Below are 19909 nucleotides of genomic sequence, written 5' to 3'. Positions count from 1 at the left end.
GATACCTGTTTCTGCTATAGCTGTGTTTGTTAGCTTCATAGCTGCCCCTCGAGTTTGATCATTGAGGTTGATGTATCTTACTAGCTACTCAACTATAATGAGAAATCAAATGTCAGAGCCTCCAAGACACACTCTCATTTTCTGCCTCTTTCTTTTCTTGTCTTCCTACCTTCCTTCCTTCCATCGTTCTTTCCTTCCTTCCTTCTTTTTTTTTTTTTCCTTGACAGAGTCTCACTAAATTGTCTAGGCTGGCTTTGAACATTTGATCTTCCCATCTCAGCCTCCTAGGTAGCTGGAATTACAAGCTTGTGCTACTATACCCAGAATCTTTTCATGTTCTAAGGGTCATTTTAATCTAATTCAGTTCTGTCATTGACCTTTCTGCATGGGATCTCATTTAAAGACCACCCTGATAAGGAATCTTCTGGCATATTCTCAAAACTAGTGACTTGTAGAACATAACACGTTGAACCTATGAGCATCAATATTCCACTTATTTTGGTTGGAATTGTAATATTTTTATAAGGAGAAAACAAAACTCCACATAGAGTAATGGTCCAGCACCAGGTAAAGCTCTTTAACTTAGAGGCCCTATCAACCTAGAGCTGCAGGGATGTGCTAACACCTGGAACAGTTTGAGGGTAATCAATAAAAACTATTGGACACTTTCAGACATAGAATCATAGAATACACACCAAAATTAAATATAATATATACCTGTTATTTTTCCTCTACTGGAAAAAAAACAGCTCTCAAGCTCACCCAAGATTTCAAAGGAAGTTACCTTCAGCATTCATTTCTATCATTTTGTAAAAATCATGGACTATTTAGCTTCTATTTTTAAGCCACCACCCATATAGAACTCACAGTAAAGATTTATGATGAAGCGCTCAGGGACACACATGGCATTGTGGTAAAAGTCTATGTTGTTGTAGTAGGAAAAGCATGAAACAGAAGAGGGTTCATGAGAAAAAACAATCGGTCTTGGATCAAGAGCACCCTCCAACAGCCGAACCAAGAACAATGGGACCCAGCTGCCCTTACACGTTAAGCACGTCACCAAAGCCATGTCCAACAAATATGACACAAGCATACACAGTCACGTTTGTGACTGTTATCCTCGATCTTTTCACTTTTTCTGATCTTAATTGCAAATAATTTAATTTCCATCCATTTAATATGCTGTTGAGATCACTCTTCAAATCTCTGTTCATCAGAGTTATTGACCCCTGGTTTTCTCTCCTCAAAGTGCTGCCGTCTGGCTTTTCTATCGGAGCCATGCTGGCCTCATAAAATAATCTGAAAGTATTCCCCCCTCGGTTATTTTCTGAATGAATTTAGAAGAAGGATTGGTTTTTATTATTCTTTTTTATTGGTGTTTTTTAATCATACATCTTAATGGGGTACAAGATAGTAGAGGCATACATGCATATACTACTCATTTTTTATTATTCTTTAAATTAATTTAATTGAATTTACTATGAAGCTGTCCTTGAGCTTTTCTTTGTTAGAATATTTTAAATGATTTTTATTGGTACAGAATAATTGTAGATTATAGTAAGATTTATAGTGATCCATTTATGTATGCATGTAACATTGTTTGGTCTTTTTTTCATTCCTGGGAGATTTTTGATTGCTAATTCAATCTTACTATTCATTATTTATTATTGTTTACGTTGTCTGTATCTTCATAATATAATCTTGGTAAGATGTTCTCTTCTTCTGGGTCACCCAATTCTAGGTCACCCAATGATACTTGGTATAAATTGTGAAATAATTTCTTGGCCTATGCTTACTCAGGGGAGTCTCTTATGAACCTTTCTTTTTCTGTGGTATCCATTGAAATATCTCCCTCTTTCATTTCTAATTTTGTCTTCTCTCTTGTATTTATTTATTCTTTTAGTCCAGCTAAGGGCTTGTCAATGTCTGCATATCTTTTGAAAAAAGGCTATTAATCATGACTAAAATTGTTTTTCTAGTTTTATTTCATTTATTTCTTCCCTTGCAATTTAATTCCTTCCTTCTGGTAACTTTGTTCTTGGTTTGTCTTTTTCTAGTTTGTTTTTTTCTGTACTTTCATTGGTGCCATCTAGTCTGGCAGCCGATCACAGTAGATCACAGTAGATCCCAGTGATCGTGGCACACAGACACACAGCGCTTGGCAGGCTTTCCCCAGCCCTCTCCCCACTCCCCGCCTTCCCCAGACAGGATATTGAGATTGACGCTGAGATTCTCACATCTATACATATTGTCAAAGGAAGTGACTCTTCCACGGATCCTCTCTCTTCCCCTCCTTTCCCTAGATGGCCTCCCTGGCTCCACAGATGTTTCCCCTCCATTATCCATCCCTCTTGTATCTTGATTACCCTCTGGCTTCTGCATATGAGAGAAAACATCTGGCCCTTCACTTTCAGTGACTGGCTCATCTCACTTAGCACAAAGTGTCAAGTTAGGCTATTTCAAATCTTTGTCCTTACCATAGACATTTATTGCTATAAGCTTCCCTTGTCGCACACCAGAAATACGGATATGTTTGTTTCTATTTTTGTTTATCTCAAGATATTTTTCCATTTCTCCCTCGATTTCTTCTCTGACCCACGGGAGCGTATGTTTGATTTCCAGGCACCGGTAATGTTTATAGTTTTCCTCCTGCTGTTGATTGTCTTTTCAGGAGACATTCTGGGTTCCGCCATGCAAAACTTACAGAATTTTCTCCAAATGCCCTTTGGCTGTGGAGAACAGAACATGGCCTTATTTGCTCCCAATATCTACATCTTGGACTATCTGAATAAGACTCAACAACTGACAGAAGAGATCAAATCCAAGGCCGTTGGCTACTTGACCACAGGTAAAGCTTGTTTATCTCAGTTAAATTTCTAGATGCCAGTTATTTTGCCTGGTGCATGAATGTATGCATATTGCTGTATCCACTTTGATAAACATAGGTGTTCAGGGAATCAGATTTCCCTTCTCTGGATAGTCTTTTTTAAATTAAAAAGTAATCTCTTTTCTTATTCTAGGTTATCAGAGGCAGATGTCCTATAAGAACAATGATGGATCATATAGTACTTTTGGGCCTTCAGATCAACAAAAAAACACATGGTTTGAATTTTTAATTATTTCTATCAGAGGCGAATTAGATATTTCTAAATATGTCTTTTTAATGGTACAATTTAAAAAAAATTTATAAAAAGTATGAACCCTTTTCTCTAGACTATATGGAATTCACATACATATACATATACATTATTAACAGAGCTCTTGGGCTCTTTGTCAAAGCTGTAGAGAACTCCTATCTTTTATTTAGCAGAAAATGCATGTTAAGTAAACAAATCATTAGGAAAAAGATAGTAGTTAGATGGGCATAGTGGCCCACACTTGTCATCCCAGCATTTGGGAGGCTGAGACAGGAGGATCTCGGTTCATAGACAGCCTCAGCTACTTAGTGAGGCCCTTTGAAACTCAGTAAGACCCTAATTTAAAAAAAAGAATAAAAAATTAGGACTGGAGGTGTATCTTGAAGATAGAATGCCCCTGGGTTTCATCCGCAGTACCGCAAAAAATAAAAATAAAAAAAAAGATAGTTCAGTGGGGCAGGATAAGATTTGCTAAATCACATTTATTATATAAGCTAATTAAATTATCCCCATTGAAACATTAATGTCATCAAAATTGACTCTCAAAGACAGATTCAGCAGTACTTATGTTAACTTAGAGTACCACTCAGAAAACATGCTGTACATGTATTTTCTTAATGAAAAGCAAAAAAAAAAAACTATTTGAGAAGAATACTTGCTATAAATTGTAAAACAAATACTAAAATTAAATTAAGCAAAGACTGTGTTATGAATGCAAGCCTATGATTAGCGAGACGCATGTTATTTTAAAATTTATTCCTTGTATGGCTTTTACTTACAAGCACACATTCACCCTTGTCACTATATCCTAGAAACAGTAATAAAGCCTTAAAAGACAAAAGGATAGATGCTGATTGTAACAACCATTGCAGTTTCTTTTATAATTGAGTATAATTAATCCTCATAACTGCCCAATGGAACAAGTAATGTTTTATTTACCTATTTTTATAAGAAGAAAATGAAATACAGCATATCGATTTGCTAGGGCTACTATATCAAAGTCCACAGACTTGGTGGCTTAACAACAGAATCTTATTCTCTGATTCATCATTCTGGAAGGTGAAAAGCTAAGGTCCAAGTCTCAGAAGGAAGTTAAAGATCTGGAAGGCAGAAATCCTGCCAAGATGGAGGGTTGGTTCCTTCTGTGGTCTCTCTCCTTGACTTGTAGATCAATGTTTATTTTTTTCCCAGGTTTGCATCCAAATTTCCTTTTCTTCTAAGTCATATTGACTAGTCCGCCTTAATACCTCGTTTTAACTTTATTACTTCTTAAAGACGCTGTCTCAAAATATGGTTTCCTTCTGGGGTCCTCATGGTTGAGACTTTAACATATGAGTTGGGAGGAGTGTACACACTCTGGCCTATATCACACAGAGATTAAATGTGTTTTGCTTCTAAACTCACACTGCTAATTATGTGGCAGAATGTTACTGTCTGTGACAGAATCTGACCTTTTATCTATGACATTATTTCGCCTCTCAATAGTACACGCTCCAATGGCCTCAGAAAATTTTCAGCATAGGGAGGAAGGAAGTGAAGAAAGTATATTCCAACACGACGTGCCCACACCTGTAATCTCAGGACCTGGGAGGCTAAGACAGAAGATTACAGGTTCAAGGCCAACTGCAGCAATTTAGTGAGATTCTCAGCAACTAAGCTAGACCTTCTTTCAAAAATTTTTAAAAATGGACTTGGGGTATATCTCAGAGGTAGAGCACTTCTGGCTTCAATCTATAGTACACACACACACACACACACACACACACACACACACACACGCACAATGTGACAGAAGATGTAATAAAAATATGCACATAATGCTATGGGAGCTTGTAAACTTGACAGCTTTCCCAGAAACGTCTTATAGAATGATATGCTTGGAATATATGCAATGCAGGTTACATACCTGATAAGTCTGACCTAGCCCTTACCAGGAATGCAGTCTACAGGAGAAAGGATTCATATCTAAGCACACACACACCCACCTCATCACTGTATCTCACCAGCCTGTGGAAACCTGGAGTCCAGGTGATCATCTGTGAAAAGAAGTCACCTGGCCTCATCTGGGCCACTCATCCGTTTGGGTAGTTTCAGTGTTCTGCGATTTCTCATTATTTTCCTAAACGTTGGGAAGGGAGGAATGCGGAAATTCTACTCTCGCTTGGGCCACGGGTAAAGCAATCTGAGAATCCACTGTAGAAGAGGACATCTTTCATCTCTGACAGAAACGATGCCTGGGGAAAATAAAAGTCAAATGGTTGGAAGTTTGAAAGGGTCAGGCGAGTTGAGGCTAGAATTCAAGGAATTTTTCAGGATGAGACATTCAGAAATCTTGTTGTGTCCAATCACTCACTTTACTGAGAATTTGCCTCTCGATGTTTATTATAAGTATACACCATATGTTGTTTTTTCCAGGCTCACCGCCTTTGTATACAAGTCATTTGCACAGGCCAAACACTACATTTATATTGACGACAGTGTTCAGTCTCAAAGCCTTATCTGGCTCTTAAGTTCTCAGAAATCGGATGGCTGCTTCCTCAATTCTGGCGAAGTCTTCAACAATGCTTTGAAGGTGCTGATGAATGTCTGCTCCCACTTTTCTGTTCTTTTATCACGACCACTTGACAATTCCCAAAAGACCACTGAAGGAATGGATAGAAATCATCAACACTGGAATTTCTACCAGAAAATTTAACTTTTTTTTTTTTCAGTGCTGAGGATGGAACCCAGGGGCATTCTACCTCCGAGCTACACCCCCAGCACTATTTTTTATTCTTTATTTTAAAACAGGGTCTTAGCCGGGCGTGGTGGCGCACCCTTGTAATCCCAGCATTCAGGAGGCTGAGACCCAGAGGACTGCAGTTTGCAGACAGCCTCAGCTACTTAGTGAGGCCCTCTGCAACTCAGGGAGACCCTGTTTCAAAATAAAGAATAAAAAATAGGGCTGGGGGTGTAGCTCGGAGGTCAAATACCCCTGGGTTCCATCCCCAGACCTGCAAAAAATAAATAAAAAATAAAACAGGGTCTTACTGAGTTGCAAAGGGCCTAAGTAGCTGAGGCTGTTTTCGAACCGTGATTCTCCTGTCTCAGCCTCCTGAATGCTGGGCTTATGCCTGGCTTTAAAATTAACTATCTTAAAAACCAATACGGTCTTTTTTTTTTTTTTAAGGAAAAAATTTTGTTTCCTTCAGTCAGGTTTGAAACTCTATAAGGTTCTAACAGTATTTGTGATGAGGGCAAGGTGCTATGGCAGGAATAATAGTAAAAGGATTAATAGAAATAGGAATAATAGAAACCAAATAATAACTAATAATTTGGTGATTTTTTTTATTTTCAGGAGGCTGAGACAGGAGGGTTGTGAGTTTGAGGCCACGTTGAGCAATTTAGTAAGACCCTGTCTCAAATTTTAAAAAATAAAATAAAAAATAAAAAGGACTAGGGATGCATTTTCAGTTATTTTCTAGTTTTATGAGCAGTACCTTTTGAGGATATGAAAAATTTCACTCTCCAAAATGTAAGGGGGGAAAAATCAACCAATCTGAGTTTTCACAGGATGTTACTTTGAAAACCAAGGTGTTCCTTCTTCTGAATTTCATGAAACTGACATGCCATGCCCACGTTTTATTCAGGAAAAAGATGCTGAAGTCTCTCTCACGGCGTACATCATCACTGCGCTCCTGGAAGCTGGTCACCCAGCCTCGGTATGTAGCTTCCTGTGATACCACCACCTTGCCTTAAAAAAAAAAAAAAAATCAACACATTCTGTACTAATGATGTGGTAATAGGAACTAGAATTGTATTTATAGCTACTACAAAATAACGCTGGCCCCAAATCTTTCTTACTGGTCAAAATGCACTATGCAGGTGAAACTACATAGACATTAAATAAAGTGCATTTCATTTTCCCTTTGAACATTTCAACACAGAGCTCCGATGTCGGTATTTTTTTCTCCGGGGACGGATATACCTGCATCTATATTTGCACCTATGTTTTTGTGTACAAAACAACAAAACAAAAGGTGATTTCTCCTTTCCTTTGCAGTTTGTGGCAATTCAGAAGGGTCTCCAGTGCATAGAAGCTAAATCCATGACGAGAGCGCTGACTGCCTACGACCAGGCCCTCCTGGCTTACACTTTCAGTTTGCTGGACCATCAAGGCAAAAGGGAATTCTTCATCAATGAGCTGAGGAAAACAGCAAAGAAAGAAGGCAAGTGCCCAGACACTGCTGGAGTTCCCTGCTGGGCAAACGGAACGGCCAGCAGTTGTCGAATGACCATCTGGCCAGGTTTCTTAATTTGCAGCAGTCAGGTCTGCCATCCCACCCATGCTGCGTCTGAGTATCACCTAGAAAGCACGCCTGTGTGAACCCTGGGATGTCAGGCGCTACTCACTTCCTCTCCCTTTTTTTCCCAGGTAGCTCAGTGTACTGGGAAGTGGAAGAGGAAATTCCGGGGGAAAGGCTGCCCATGTTCTACTATCCCCACTTTTCCTCTGCGAGCATCGAGACGACCTCCTACAGCCTGCTGGCTCTGCTTTCCAAGCCGCAGCTGACGCCGGCCGAGCGGTCCTACGCCGCCCAAATTGTACAGTGGCTCGCGAAGCAGCAGAATTCCCGTGGGGGCTTCTCCTCCACCAAGGTATCTCTAGCTTCTTTGAAAAGTACAAGAAAAGGAAGCCCCAAATTCGCATTGCTTGGTCTTCAGATGTGCGTATTATATTCACCCGATCCAATGAACTTATTATCACTATTAAATACTTTTCTTAAGCTGGGCCTGGTGGCCCATGCCCTTTATCCCAGTACATGGCAGGCTGAGACAGGAGGATCACAGGTTTGATGACAGCCTCAGCAAGTAGTGAGATTCTCATCGACCTAGGGAGACCCTGTTTAAAAACAAAAAATAAATAAATAAATAAATAGGGCTAGGCATGTAGCTTGGAGGTAGAACTTTCCTGAGTTCAATCCCCAGTACCACAAAAAAAAAAAAAAAACTTGTCTTTTTTCCCACTTGTAGCTCATATGACTTCTTTTTTATTTACTCTTTGGTGTGTAGTCATTGTAGAGACTGGTGGGTTTCATTGTGGTATATTTGTACATTCATATTTCTATTCATATCTAATTTTAGTACTAGGGATTGAACCCAGGGAAATTCTACCTCTGAATTATACCCCGGGCCTTTTTATATTTTCATTTTGAAACAGGGTGTCTATAGGTTGCTAAGTGTCTTATTAAGTTGCTGAATCTGGTCTCAAATCCTCCCATCTCAGCCTCCCAAGCACTGGGATTCCAGGAGTGCACTACCACATCTGGTTCATATCATTTTCTCATTTGTCATCTTCTAGGCATTTTGAAATATTTTATGTGGTAATAATAATCTCTATGTATTTATTCAAAGGCTAATTTGCTTTTAATTCTTAAAATGGAAATGTAAGCATCTCTTTGCTAAGATTTCTGTGAAAAATTAAAGGCTATGTATTAGTATCAGCATCAAGGGAACTTCAGAAACATTCTCTTTCAATCTGATAGCAGTCATTCTGTGTAAAAATAGATCTCCATGGTTTCTGTTTACATAGAATATCCATTACTTTTTCACCGTCTGCTTTTATTTATGAATGATGAGTTGCCTAGTTATATATCGTTTGCATAGTTCCTAATAGAAGTATAGTTTATAACACTTGAAATATACAGGCTATTTTTTTTTCATTTGCACTCAATAATGGTATTTAGGGTTCTCACTTTAATATTAGGCTAACGGTAGCATCCAAAACAGAAAATATTATACAAATACATACTCATATTTTTCTATATTTTTATGGATACATTAATTATGCTCCAGTTCTTAATAAATCCAGAATATATTTTGATATAGGTTTATTACGGTAGAAACCTAACTTGAGCTGGGCGTGGTGGCGCACGCTTGTAATCTCAGCATTCGGGAGGCTGAGACCGGAGGATCGCGGTTCGCAGACAGCCTCAGCTACTTAGGGAGGCCCTCTGCAACTCAGTGAGACCCGGTTTCAAAACAAAGAATAAAAAATAGGGCAGGGGGTGTAGATGGGAAATAGAATGCCCTGGGTTCAATCTCCCCAGTACCAAAAACAGAAAAGAAATGAGCCGGGCACGGTGGCACATGCTTGTCATCCTAGTACTTGGGAGGCTGAGACAGAATCAGAGGTTCAAGGTTAGCCTTGGCAAATTAGGGAGACACTGCTTCAAAACCCACAAAAAGCCGGGCGTGGTGGCGCACGCTTGTAATCCCCGCACTTGGGAGGCAGAGACAGGAGGATCGCGCAGGTTCGAAGCCAGCCACGCGCGCTGGCTTAGGAGACCCTGTTTCCAAATAAAAATGTAAAAATAGGTCTGGGAGTATAGCCCGGAGGTAGAAGGGCTTCCAGGAACCCCAGTACCACCACCAAAAAAAAAAAAAAAAACCTAACTTGATTTTTTTTTTTTTTTTGCAGTACTGGGGATGGAACCCAGGGGCATTCTACCTCTGAGCTACACCCCCAGCCCTGTTTTTTATTCTTTATTTCAAAACGGTCTCACTGAGTTGTAAAGGACATCACTAGGTAGCTGAGGATGGCCACGAACCACGATCCTCCCGTCTCAGCCTCCCAAATGCTGGGATTACACGCGCACCACCACGCCTGTCCCTAACTTGACTTTTCAAATGACTAAACGTTGTCTCAGTGTCATTTACATAATAATTAATCTTGCTAATGATTTGAGATGATGTTTTATGGGAAGATAAAATTACATATTTTTCTGGTCTTTTTAGGCTTTCTATCCTTTTCATTAACTTTTGGCTTTATATGTTGTAGCAGTCTGATTCAATAGGCTTTTTTTTTTTCCTTGTCCCATCTCATACTTTTTTCTATTAGATTGCATTTTTGTTTGCATGAAAGAGTTGAACAAAGGTGCTGCCATTTGGTAAATTGTACTACGGCCAAAATGGTATAGTACACAAAACCATGAAAATACACCAAAAAAAAGTGCAGCGAATTTTCATTTACTTTTAAATGAGTTGCAGCTGTATTTACCTGTGGTGTCAAAATTCTATAATATTCTCTCATGCAATTCTGCCATTATTGTTTTAGGATACCGTGGTGGCGCTCCACGCCCTGACTCTGTTCCAAAGGCTTACTTATTCTAAGAATAGACACAATTTGGTGCAGATTTCCTCGAACGAAGCATACAACAAGGCTTTCCAAGTAAACGACCAGAACCGCTTGCTGTTTCAACAAATCTCACTGCCAGAAGCCACAGCCAACTACAGTGTGGCTGTGAGTGGGGATGGCTGCGTGTTCGTGCAGGTAAAGCTGGGCTCCTTCTCCCCTCACCTATGGAAAAGGCCAGGCATGCGCAGAACTTGAAAGAAGAGTGAGAGCCGGGCATGGTGGTGCACGCTTGTAATTCCAGTACTTGGAAGGCTGAGACAGGAGGATCACAGATTCGAGGACAACCTCAGCGAGTTCTGAGACTCTCATCAACCTAGCAAGAGCCTGTTTCCAAATAAGAAATAAAATCAGGATGGGGGCGTAGCTTGAAGGTTGAATGCCTCTGGGTTTAATCTCCAGTGGAAAGAAAGAAAGAGAAAGGAGAGAAGAAGGAAGGAAGGAAGGAAGGAAGGAAGGAAGGAAGGAAGGAAGGAAGGAAGGAAGGAGAAAAAAAGAAAAAAGACAAAGGCAGGTGGGAGGGAGGGAGGAAGGATGGATAGGAAGGAGAAAAAAAGAAAAAAGACAAAGACGGGAGGGAGGGAGGAAGGATGGATAGGAAGAAGGGAAGGAAGGAAGGAAGGAAGGAAGGAAGGAAGGAAGGAAGGAAGGGAGAAAAGAAAGTCATAATGGATACCTAGACCCAACAGTGATTTTTCTTTGTGGATATGTATCGGGGGTGGTAACTGGGGATTAAACCAAGGGATGTTCTACCTCAGAACTACACTCCCAACTCTTTTTATTTTTAATTTTGAAACAGGGTCTCACTACGTTGCTGAGGGCTTTCCTAAGTGACTGAGGCTGGCCTCAAACCTGTGATCCTCCTGCCTCCACTTCTCAACCACTGAGACGGCCTGATGGTGTGCGCCACCACGCTCAGCCCAATGGGCGCTTCACCTCTGCCGCCCCTCTTTTGGCTGAATTTTAAAGTGTATTAGGAACATCATAATCTCAAGTATGCTGTAGTTTGTCTCCAAAATGTTATATCCAGTGGCTGCAATGCCTTTGGCCCATCCAAGACAAGTTAATAGCGGTTTATAACAGACCTCAGTCACCATCGGAGAGACCTGTGGTTGCGTCTTTTCAAGTCAGGGTTCAAGCAAAGGCATGCTTTGCAGTGGATCTTTGTGCTTCTTAATCTCCTCCACCTGTTAATTTTGCTTTTTTGTTGTTGTTGTTTGTTACTTTTTGAAGCGATCGGGCTGGCTGTATTTGTGGAACATTGCTCACTCTTAGATTTGTCCGATTCTTTTCTTCCGCGACTTATTTTGTGGCTCCATCATCTGTGTTTTCTCTTAAGCCAGAAGTTAGGTCTGTCTGTCTCCCCATGGCCACACATCCTGAAGTGCGTCACTACTGATGATCCTACGTGTGACGCTAAGGTGGTGAATGCCGAATTTCATTAAAGGTGCTGACTTCTGTGTCTATGCACCTAGAAATGTACATTTTGGAGTGTTATGCTGGCAACCTACAAAAGTCAATTTCTGCTTTAAATTTTACCTAAAATGTCTTAACATGCATTGATGATCAACTGTTTTACTGAAGCCTGGCATAGCTTCTATTAACTGGCGTTTCAAATTATATAGATACATAGAGGTTGTTCAATAGATAAAATATTAATGGATATTTGTGTAGTTTCCCTTCCTCCGTTGTAACAGACAGTACTATAATGGGAATGCGCACAAATGACTTCATAATTGGCAAAGCACATCTTCAGGATGTATCTCTCTAGGTATAATTATTAGATCAAGTTTAGGTCTTTAAGCAAACCTATTTCCAAGTCCTATGAGTCTAGATTTAGATTCTGTAATTTCCCTTTTTATTCCTTTACAGTGAAAACTGATACTTTGATTCTTGCAACTCTGATTTGGTAATGATTTTATCAGCATCTTAAGACTGAAATTATATATTTGTAGTTATTTTCCCTCAAAAATCAGTATAAATATGTTATAGCTGCTATTTACTAGCTGTTCCTAAAAGATAGTATGGATACATTCTAGTTCTGCTACTCATTAGCTGTATGAATTTTGGCAAATTACTTAATTCTACCTCATTCCCTCCTCTAGGAAAAGGGGCTAAAAATAGCACCTACCTCACAGGGTTATTGAAAACATTAAAGAAGTTATTATCTAAAAATACTTTAAAATGTTGCCTTAGTATGACTGGTATTATTAATGATATAGAAAGTAGAAATTACAGAGGTAAAACTTGACTTGAAAGTTGAAACTTCAATGAGGAGGTAATAAATATAAAAGCAGTTTTTGAGTTAATAAACAATATATTCTATATTTATTCAAGACAACTCAGAGATACAATATCCTGCTTCCCAAGAAGTCATCTGGGTTTTCCCTTTCTGTGAATACGGCCAATGCTTTTTGCAGACAATCATTTGATACAAAATTTGACCTTGTTGTTTCAGCCAGGTAAGAAGTTTTCTTTGTAAACTTACATATGTGTCTACCTCTAATTCAAATAGATTAGTGCTTTCTCTTTCTCTCTCTCTCTCCTCCCCTACCTCCCTTTCTCCTCCTCCTCCTCCTCCTCCTCCTCCTCCTCCTCCTCCTCCTCCTCCTCTTCTTTCTTCTTCTTCTTCTTCTTCTTCTTCTTCTTCTTCTTCTTCTTCTTCTTCTTCTTCCTCTCTCTCTTTCTCTCTCTCTGCCTTTATATAAAAATACAACCAATTGTTTTATCAAAAAAAGTTGATCAGCATATTATTTGGGGAAATATATTTCATTCTTAAATTGCCTAGATTACATAAAACAAGAAAATTAAAGTGAGTTCAGAGGTTTAGAATAGAAGGCAGAGAATAAAAGTTCTACTAATTCCTCTTTAAAGAAGTATATCTTCCTCGAGTTTCTAATTATAAGCCAACATATTATAGTCCCTTACGGTTACTCAGGAGCAACTCCCTATGCCCGCTGGGATTTAAATGAATGTTGTTCCATTTAAGCATACCATTCAGTTCAGCTAGCTACAAAGATTATTCCAATCTCAAAAAGAAAGTGTAAACTTTTTTGTGTGCAAATGAATTTTATTGGTAATTTGTTATCTTAAATAATGATCAACATTTATCTGAATTTTAAATTTTGTACTTTTCTTAAAAAGTTATTCCGGAAAGCGAAACTCTTCCAACATGGCAATCATTAATGTAAAGATGCTTTCAGGATATGTTCCTGACAAGTCTTCAGTTGAAAAGGTAAAGAATTAAGTGTTGCTAATTAAATAGCTTCAGAATAGCTATGATGTGTTATGCATAAAATATGTTTTCTATTCTTAAAGAAATTTGAGTCACATATGTATCTAATAGTACATTATTCAAAGTTCTCAAATTTATTTGAATTCTAATATCATCAAAATAACAAATCAAACTGGGCATGGTGGTACATGCTTGTAATCCCAGCATTTGGAAGGCTGACACAGGAGGACTGCAGTTTGTAGACAACCTCAGGTACTTAGTGAGGCCCTTTGCAGCTTAGTGAGACCCTGTTTCAAAATAAAGAATAAAAATTAGAGCTGGGGGTGTAGCTCACCCACTACAAACAGCATACTCAGCTGTGGAAAGTTGAAAGCTTTCCCACTAAGATCAAGAACAAGATAAGGATGCCATTATCACCACTTCTATTTAGTCTAGTACTGAAAAATCCCATCCAGAGCAAGAAAAAGGCAAGAAAATGGGTTAAAAGGCACTATCTAGGAAAGGAAGAAGTGAAATTAGGTCTTTATACATGATCATATATAAAAAACTCTAGCAAAAACACTCTTAGGTTTGATAAACAAATTCAGTAAAACTATAGGTTACAAAAACAATATGTAAAACCAGTAGCATATTTATACACTAACAACAAACTAATCTGAAAGAGAAATTAAGAAAACAGTCTTACTATCAAGATCATCAGTCAATCAATATCAAATTAGGGGTAAAATTTAGTGAAGGAGTTGGAAACTCTGTGCACTGAAAATTATAAAACACCAGTGAAAGAAATCAAATAAACCACAAATAAAGGAAAGATATCCCATGTTCATGGACTAGAAGAAATAATATTGTTAAAATATTCTTACTAGCCAAAGCAATCTAGAGATTCAATGCTATCTCTATCGACAGAAATAGAAAAAAAAATTTTTAATTCATATAGAACCAGAAAAGGCACTTTAAAGTCAAAATGATCTTAGAAAAAAGAGCAAAGCCAGAGGCATCACACTCCCTGGTTACAATTTATAATTATAAAGCAATTATAATCAAAACAGCATGATACTATCATAACAACATACACACCAACCAATTTTGGAACAGGACAGAAATCTTGGAAATATACCCAGTTTTTCTAGTCAATTTATTTTTGACAAATGTTCAAAGAACACAGATGGGAAAAATAGTCTATATGATCAATGGTGTTGGAAAAAGTGGATATCCACATAGAGAAGAAAAAAAGTGAACCCTTATCTAACAACATACAAAAATCAACTCAAGATGGGTAGAAGAATTAAATGTAAGACCCTGAACAGTTATACTTCTAGAGGAAAACAAGGAGATATCTCCACAGCTTTGGTCTGGGCAATGATTTCTTTTATACAACTCCAAAAGCACAGGCAACAAAAGCAAAATGGGCAAGTGAGATTGCATCAAATTGAAAATCATCTGCACAGCAAGAAGGAAGCCATGAAGAGTGAAGAGACAGCCAGCGTGGTGGCGCACACTAGTGATCCCAGCACTTGGGAGGCTGAGACAGAATACCATGCGGAATGTTAGGGATAGGGAAGGTGTCATAAATCACTAGGATGCAATCAACAAAGAAAAGTAACAAACAGGGGGGAGGGCAGAGTGACCTAGTAAAGGATTACTAAAAATGTGATTAAGATAAGTCCCCGCTCTCACTGGGGGGCCGTGGGGCACGAATTACAAAGGGGACTGGAGTTCCACCTGGAGTCTTGGGGGAGTCTGAACTTTTGCCAGCCCCCTTTTTAACTCCTTCAGAATCTTTCATTCCTCGGGCTTCATCCATGTCCTCCATCACGTGTTTATTTCAGTGTTATTCACATCAGCCAAAATACAGAAACAACCTGAGTGTCCAACAACAGATGAATGGATAAAGAAAATGTGATTTTATAGATTTTTATAGATATGCAGAGCAGAATGTTAATCCATTTTTTAAAAAAGAAAAGAAAATTCTGTCCTTTGTAACAACATGGATAAAACTGGAGGACATGATGCTAAGTGAGATAAGCCAGACACAAAAGAAGAATGCTGAAGAATCTTACTTGTATGTGAAATATTTTTAAAAAAAAAACCAATCTCATAGACACAGAGTAGAAAGCTATGTACCAGAGGACAATGGCAAGAAGAAAGGATAGAAAAGGGGAGAATGTTGATCAGAGAGTACAACATTTTAGGTAGACTAGAGGAGGAAGTTTTAGTGATATATTCTACTGCATGATGGCCACCATTAATAATAATGTAGTGTAGGTTTTAAAACTGCTTAAAAATGGATTTTAACATTATCCACACACACAAAAACTATACATTGGTGAAGTAATGGATATGTTAATTATCTTGATTAAATCTTTCTATAATATATAGATACATACGGACATCACATCTCTCCCCATAAATAGACAATTATTATTACCTGGCAATTTAAAGTAAATTAGTAATATTTTGATAGTTGAAAAGAAAAAAGCAGGTAGATGAGTTGGTGTTCAGTTACTCTATTCTGTTCTATGTTTCTAATTGAAGATTAAAAACAAATGTTATATGCACAGATCTCCTAGAAAGGTTAAATGAATGATTCAAAGATGAATATTTATTGCTAGGTAGAAACACTGAAAATATTTATACAGATAGAAGAAAATCACCAAATTAAAACTGAATACTTTTATCACTGAATTACTAGATGGGTGTACTATGAATTCTCTGAATGTTCAGCACAGTATTTTTTCCTCTTTGGTTTTAGCTTCAACAAGATGGCAAAGTACAACGTGTAGAAATCAAAACCAACCATGTCTTTTTCTATTTGAATAATGTAAGTTTACTTTCATCTTTGTGTGTCTTTCAAATTTTGTTTGTGGGCTGATGTATAAGTCAAGTCAAGGTGTGGTTTGTTTGTTTGTTTTATGTTTACCCATCATTTCCATCCTAACTGGAGTTAAATGGAATCTCTGTGGAGTTTTGATTTGCATTTCCTTGATTGCTAATGATGCTAAACAATCAAAAACTGGGCAATTGCACTGAATAAACACATCACAAATGCGTAACAGTACTGATTTATCTCCAGGTTACTAAAAAGGAGATTCAAGTCTCATTTTCCATTGAACAAGATGCACATGTGTCCAACATCAAGCCTGCGTACGTTCAGATCTACGATTACTATGCAACTGGTAAGAATTTTAACTAGTTTTAGTAGCATTTGTATTCTATATTTAATTTAAAATAAGTCAATTTTCACTTTTCCTCCTGGTATCATAATTGTCATTTTTGAAATTTTCTTTCCTTTGGTGTTCTGGAACATTTTATACTACCTAATTCAATATATCTCAGCGTTCCGGTAGAAAACCGTTTGAAATTTAGTCTGCTTATATGAATACAACTGTTAAGATTTTTCTTAAGCGTTCTTTTTCATTAATATGTTAATTTAGCTGGAGCAGTGGTACTTGCCTGTAATCCCAGTACTTGGGAAGCTGAGATAAGAGGATCACAAGTTTGAGACCAGCCTCCACGATTTATCGAGACCTTTAGCAATTTAGTGACACTGTGTTTCAAAACATAATTTAAAGTCTGGAACTGTAGACAGAATGGAGATAGAATGCCCCTGAATTCAATCCCCAGTAACACACACACACACACACACACACACACACACACACACACACACACGTTAATTTAAATTCCTAAGAGAATAAATGTGAAGCAGGCTGTCTGTAATAAATTACAGATGGAGACAAAACCGAATTGATAGCTGTGAATGCTGACATACAGCTTTCACATGAGTGTGAATTAAAGGACAAGGAAATTATGTGTTTGCTTGGAACCAAAATAAAAGAAATGCTGTAAGAGATGAGAGATGAGTCAGTGAAAATATCTGATTATCATATGTGTATTATTCCTCTAGATTCTGTGAATCGGCCAGGCTGGCTGCTTCAGGCTGATGGTGTGGGCTGGTTAAACTGCTGCTCCACCTGTGGCCAGCTGGCTTGTAGTCTAGGATGGGCTCCTTTCATTTCTAGCAGTTGCCAGGCTCTTGGTGGGAGACTGGCGGGCTGACTGCTAACTGAACCTACTTGTTGTGGCCACTTATCCTTTAACAACTAACTTAGACGTCTACTTATGCAAAAAGCTATTACCTATCTACCTATAGATTTCCAAATGTGGTTAAAATTTTAAATTAAAAAATATATAATCAGAGATAACTTTATTTGGTAATTTTGAATTTCTGTTGTTGTGTTTTGGGGGGGGGGGCATGGTATTGAACCCAGGGGCATTTTACCTCTCAGCTAAACCCCCAGCCCAATTTTATTTCTTCCTTGAAAGCAGGATCTCACTAAGTTGCAGAGAGCCTCACTAAGTGGTCATGGCTGGCTTTGAACCTACAGGATCCTCCTATCTCAGTCTCCCAAGTACTGGTATTAAAAGTATGCACCACTATGCCCAGCTTTGTTTTTATTTTTTGTTTGTTTGTTGTTTGTTTGTTTGTTTGTTGTTTTTGCAGTACTAGGGATGGAACCCAGCAGCGTTCTACCTCCGAGCTACACCCCCAGCCCTTTTATTCTTTATGTTGAAACAGGGTCTCACTGAGTTGCAGAGAGCCTCACTAAGTAGCTGAGGCTGTCCTCGATTCACAGTCCTCCTGTCTCAGGCTCCCAAATGCTGAGATTACAAGTGTGCGTCACCACACCCAGTTTATGCTAGGGTTTTTTAAAACCAAGTTTTTATTGTGTTATTTTTATTTTAGCCAAGTCTCAGAAAAAGGTAAATCTTTACTGATAATACAGCCGAGTAAATGATAGGCTAGAAGCTGTAAATTGGATCTTTTGACTTGAAATTAAAGCTTTTCTATGCTCCTTGGGTAAAAATATGCATATTGACAAATTAAAATACAACTACTTTGCCATCAAAATATGAAAGTGCCAAGTTATAATTTTCAAGTTTGTGTGCATGTACATCATTGCCAAAATGATTTGCGTTGTGATGTGAGACTATAATGCACCAATAAAACACATTATTAAAATAATAATAAGTTCAAGTCATATTACCACATTGCTAAATGACTCATGGACTTTACATTAAAAAGTTTTCTCTTTTATCTATGCTATATTGATAAATATCACAGCCACACCAGGAGTATTTGTCCATTAAATAGTGATTTACCCACTTTGGGTACTGAGGCTTTGGGTAAGCACATTTTGTTTTCTGTAAACCAAGATGACTGAACTCACTTCTCAGTGTACCTCCAGTTCTTGTGATAATATGAATCTTCTACTCTAGAAGATTACCACACTAACTTCTACTTGGTTTTCATGTGTCATATATAAAATGTCAAACCCAAACAGCTTGAGAATGGTTATATCCATCTATATGTAAGGCAAGAGGAATTAAAATGTACTTGGAAGTTATCAAGCAAATGAATTATAACACCATACAGGTAGAGGAGCTTATTTCTGGACAGAGACCATGCAGATGCTTTCTTCTATGCTGAGATTGTTTCTAGTAACAGTTACTCTCTTCCAGATGAATCTGCAGTTGCAGAATACAACACGCCATGCGATCATATATCCTTTGAAATTGCTTAGCTCTCAAATAAGAGAAACGAGACGGGAAAGAGGTAGCACTTTGGATCTAGGCTATGTAGTAATCGAGCATTTCCACTGTGCCAACCAAAGAAAAGATCCAGAATCTTCAGAACCCAGCAGAAGCTCAAACTCTTACACCGACAGCATCCCTCCTCAGGCAGCACCCGCACCTTTGTGCTTCTGCCTGTGGGCTCCTCTGGATCCTGGTGGGAAGCTGGACTTGCAGGCAACTGTGTCTGGGAGATGCAGGCTTAATGGTTCCAAGAGCGAACTTCGGCCAAGAAGAGGAGGACCGCACAACGCTCCTGCCTACTGCCTTTAATCAGAGGACTTCAGAGGCATCCAAAATGTTTCTCATAACCTCTCCCTAAGATCAATATCCAGGTTTCTCAAGCAGCAGCCTCAGCAGTTAATCATTATATTACCTTTTTTCCTTTCTTACCCAATCTTCCAATCACTCACACTTGCTTCCCAGAATCACCTCTGAAATGAATTACCTGCATTTGAGCCCTTGCCTCACATCCTGCTTTTACAGTAAAGACAGCATACCGCATCAATCACTGTTGTAATGGTTTGGACTTAGGATGTTCTCCCGCCCCTCACAGAAGCAAGGCTTGGGCGTGACCTTGGGCTGTGACCTGTTTCTCTTGCTTCCAGTCTTTATGATGTGAGAGCAGAGCCTTGATTTCTGTCTTTCTGCCTCCTGCCACCATATTCTGAGCTCTGCAAACCCAACATGACATGGACTGAACCCCAAAACCTCTGAAAAACTATTAGC

General features: G+C 38.6%; 1 protein-coding gene across 1 annotated transcript in view; it reads left to right on the top strand.

Annotated features, from left to right (window-relative positions):
- LOC308269645 (ovostatin-like) overlaps positions 1–17605 on the top strand; it is a gene marked incomplete at both ends in the record, with an annotated part of 66524 nt that extends 48919 nt beyond the window's left edge. The window contains 12 exons of the mRNA XM_080705010.1: positions 2672–2848; positions 3021–3102; positions 5553–5709; positions 6767–6838; positions 7180–7423; positions 7552–7775; positions 10234–10449; positions 12649–12773; positions 13456–13546; positions 16299–16367; positions 16620–16722; positions 17454–17605. Of these exons, the coding sequence (XP_080561136.1) occupies positions 2672–2848; positions 3021–3102; positions 5553–5709; positions 6767–6838; positions 7180–7423; positions 7552–7775; positions 10234–10449; positions 12649–12773; positions 13456–13546; positions 16299–16367; positions 16620–16722; positions 17454–17605 (1712 nt within the window). The remainder of the gene's footprint in view (positions 1–2671; positions 2849–3020; positions 3103–5552; positions 5710–6766; positions 6839–7179; positions 7424–7551; positions 7776–10233; positions 10450–12648; positions 12774–13455; positions 13547–16298; positions 16368–16619; positions 16723–17453) is intronic.
- Between the last annotated feature and the right edge of the window lie 2304 nt (positions 17606–19909).

Source organism: Muscardinus avellanarius (assembly GCF_963383645.1).
Source record: "Muscardinus avellanarius genome assembly, chromosome: 11".
Taxonomy (NCBI): Eukaryota; Metazoa; Chordata; class Mammalia; order Rodentia; family Gliridae; genus Muscardinus; species Muscardinus avellanarius.
Note: the sequence above shows the minus strand (reverse complement) of the source record. Positions and strands in the feature narration are given on the sequence as shown.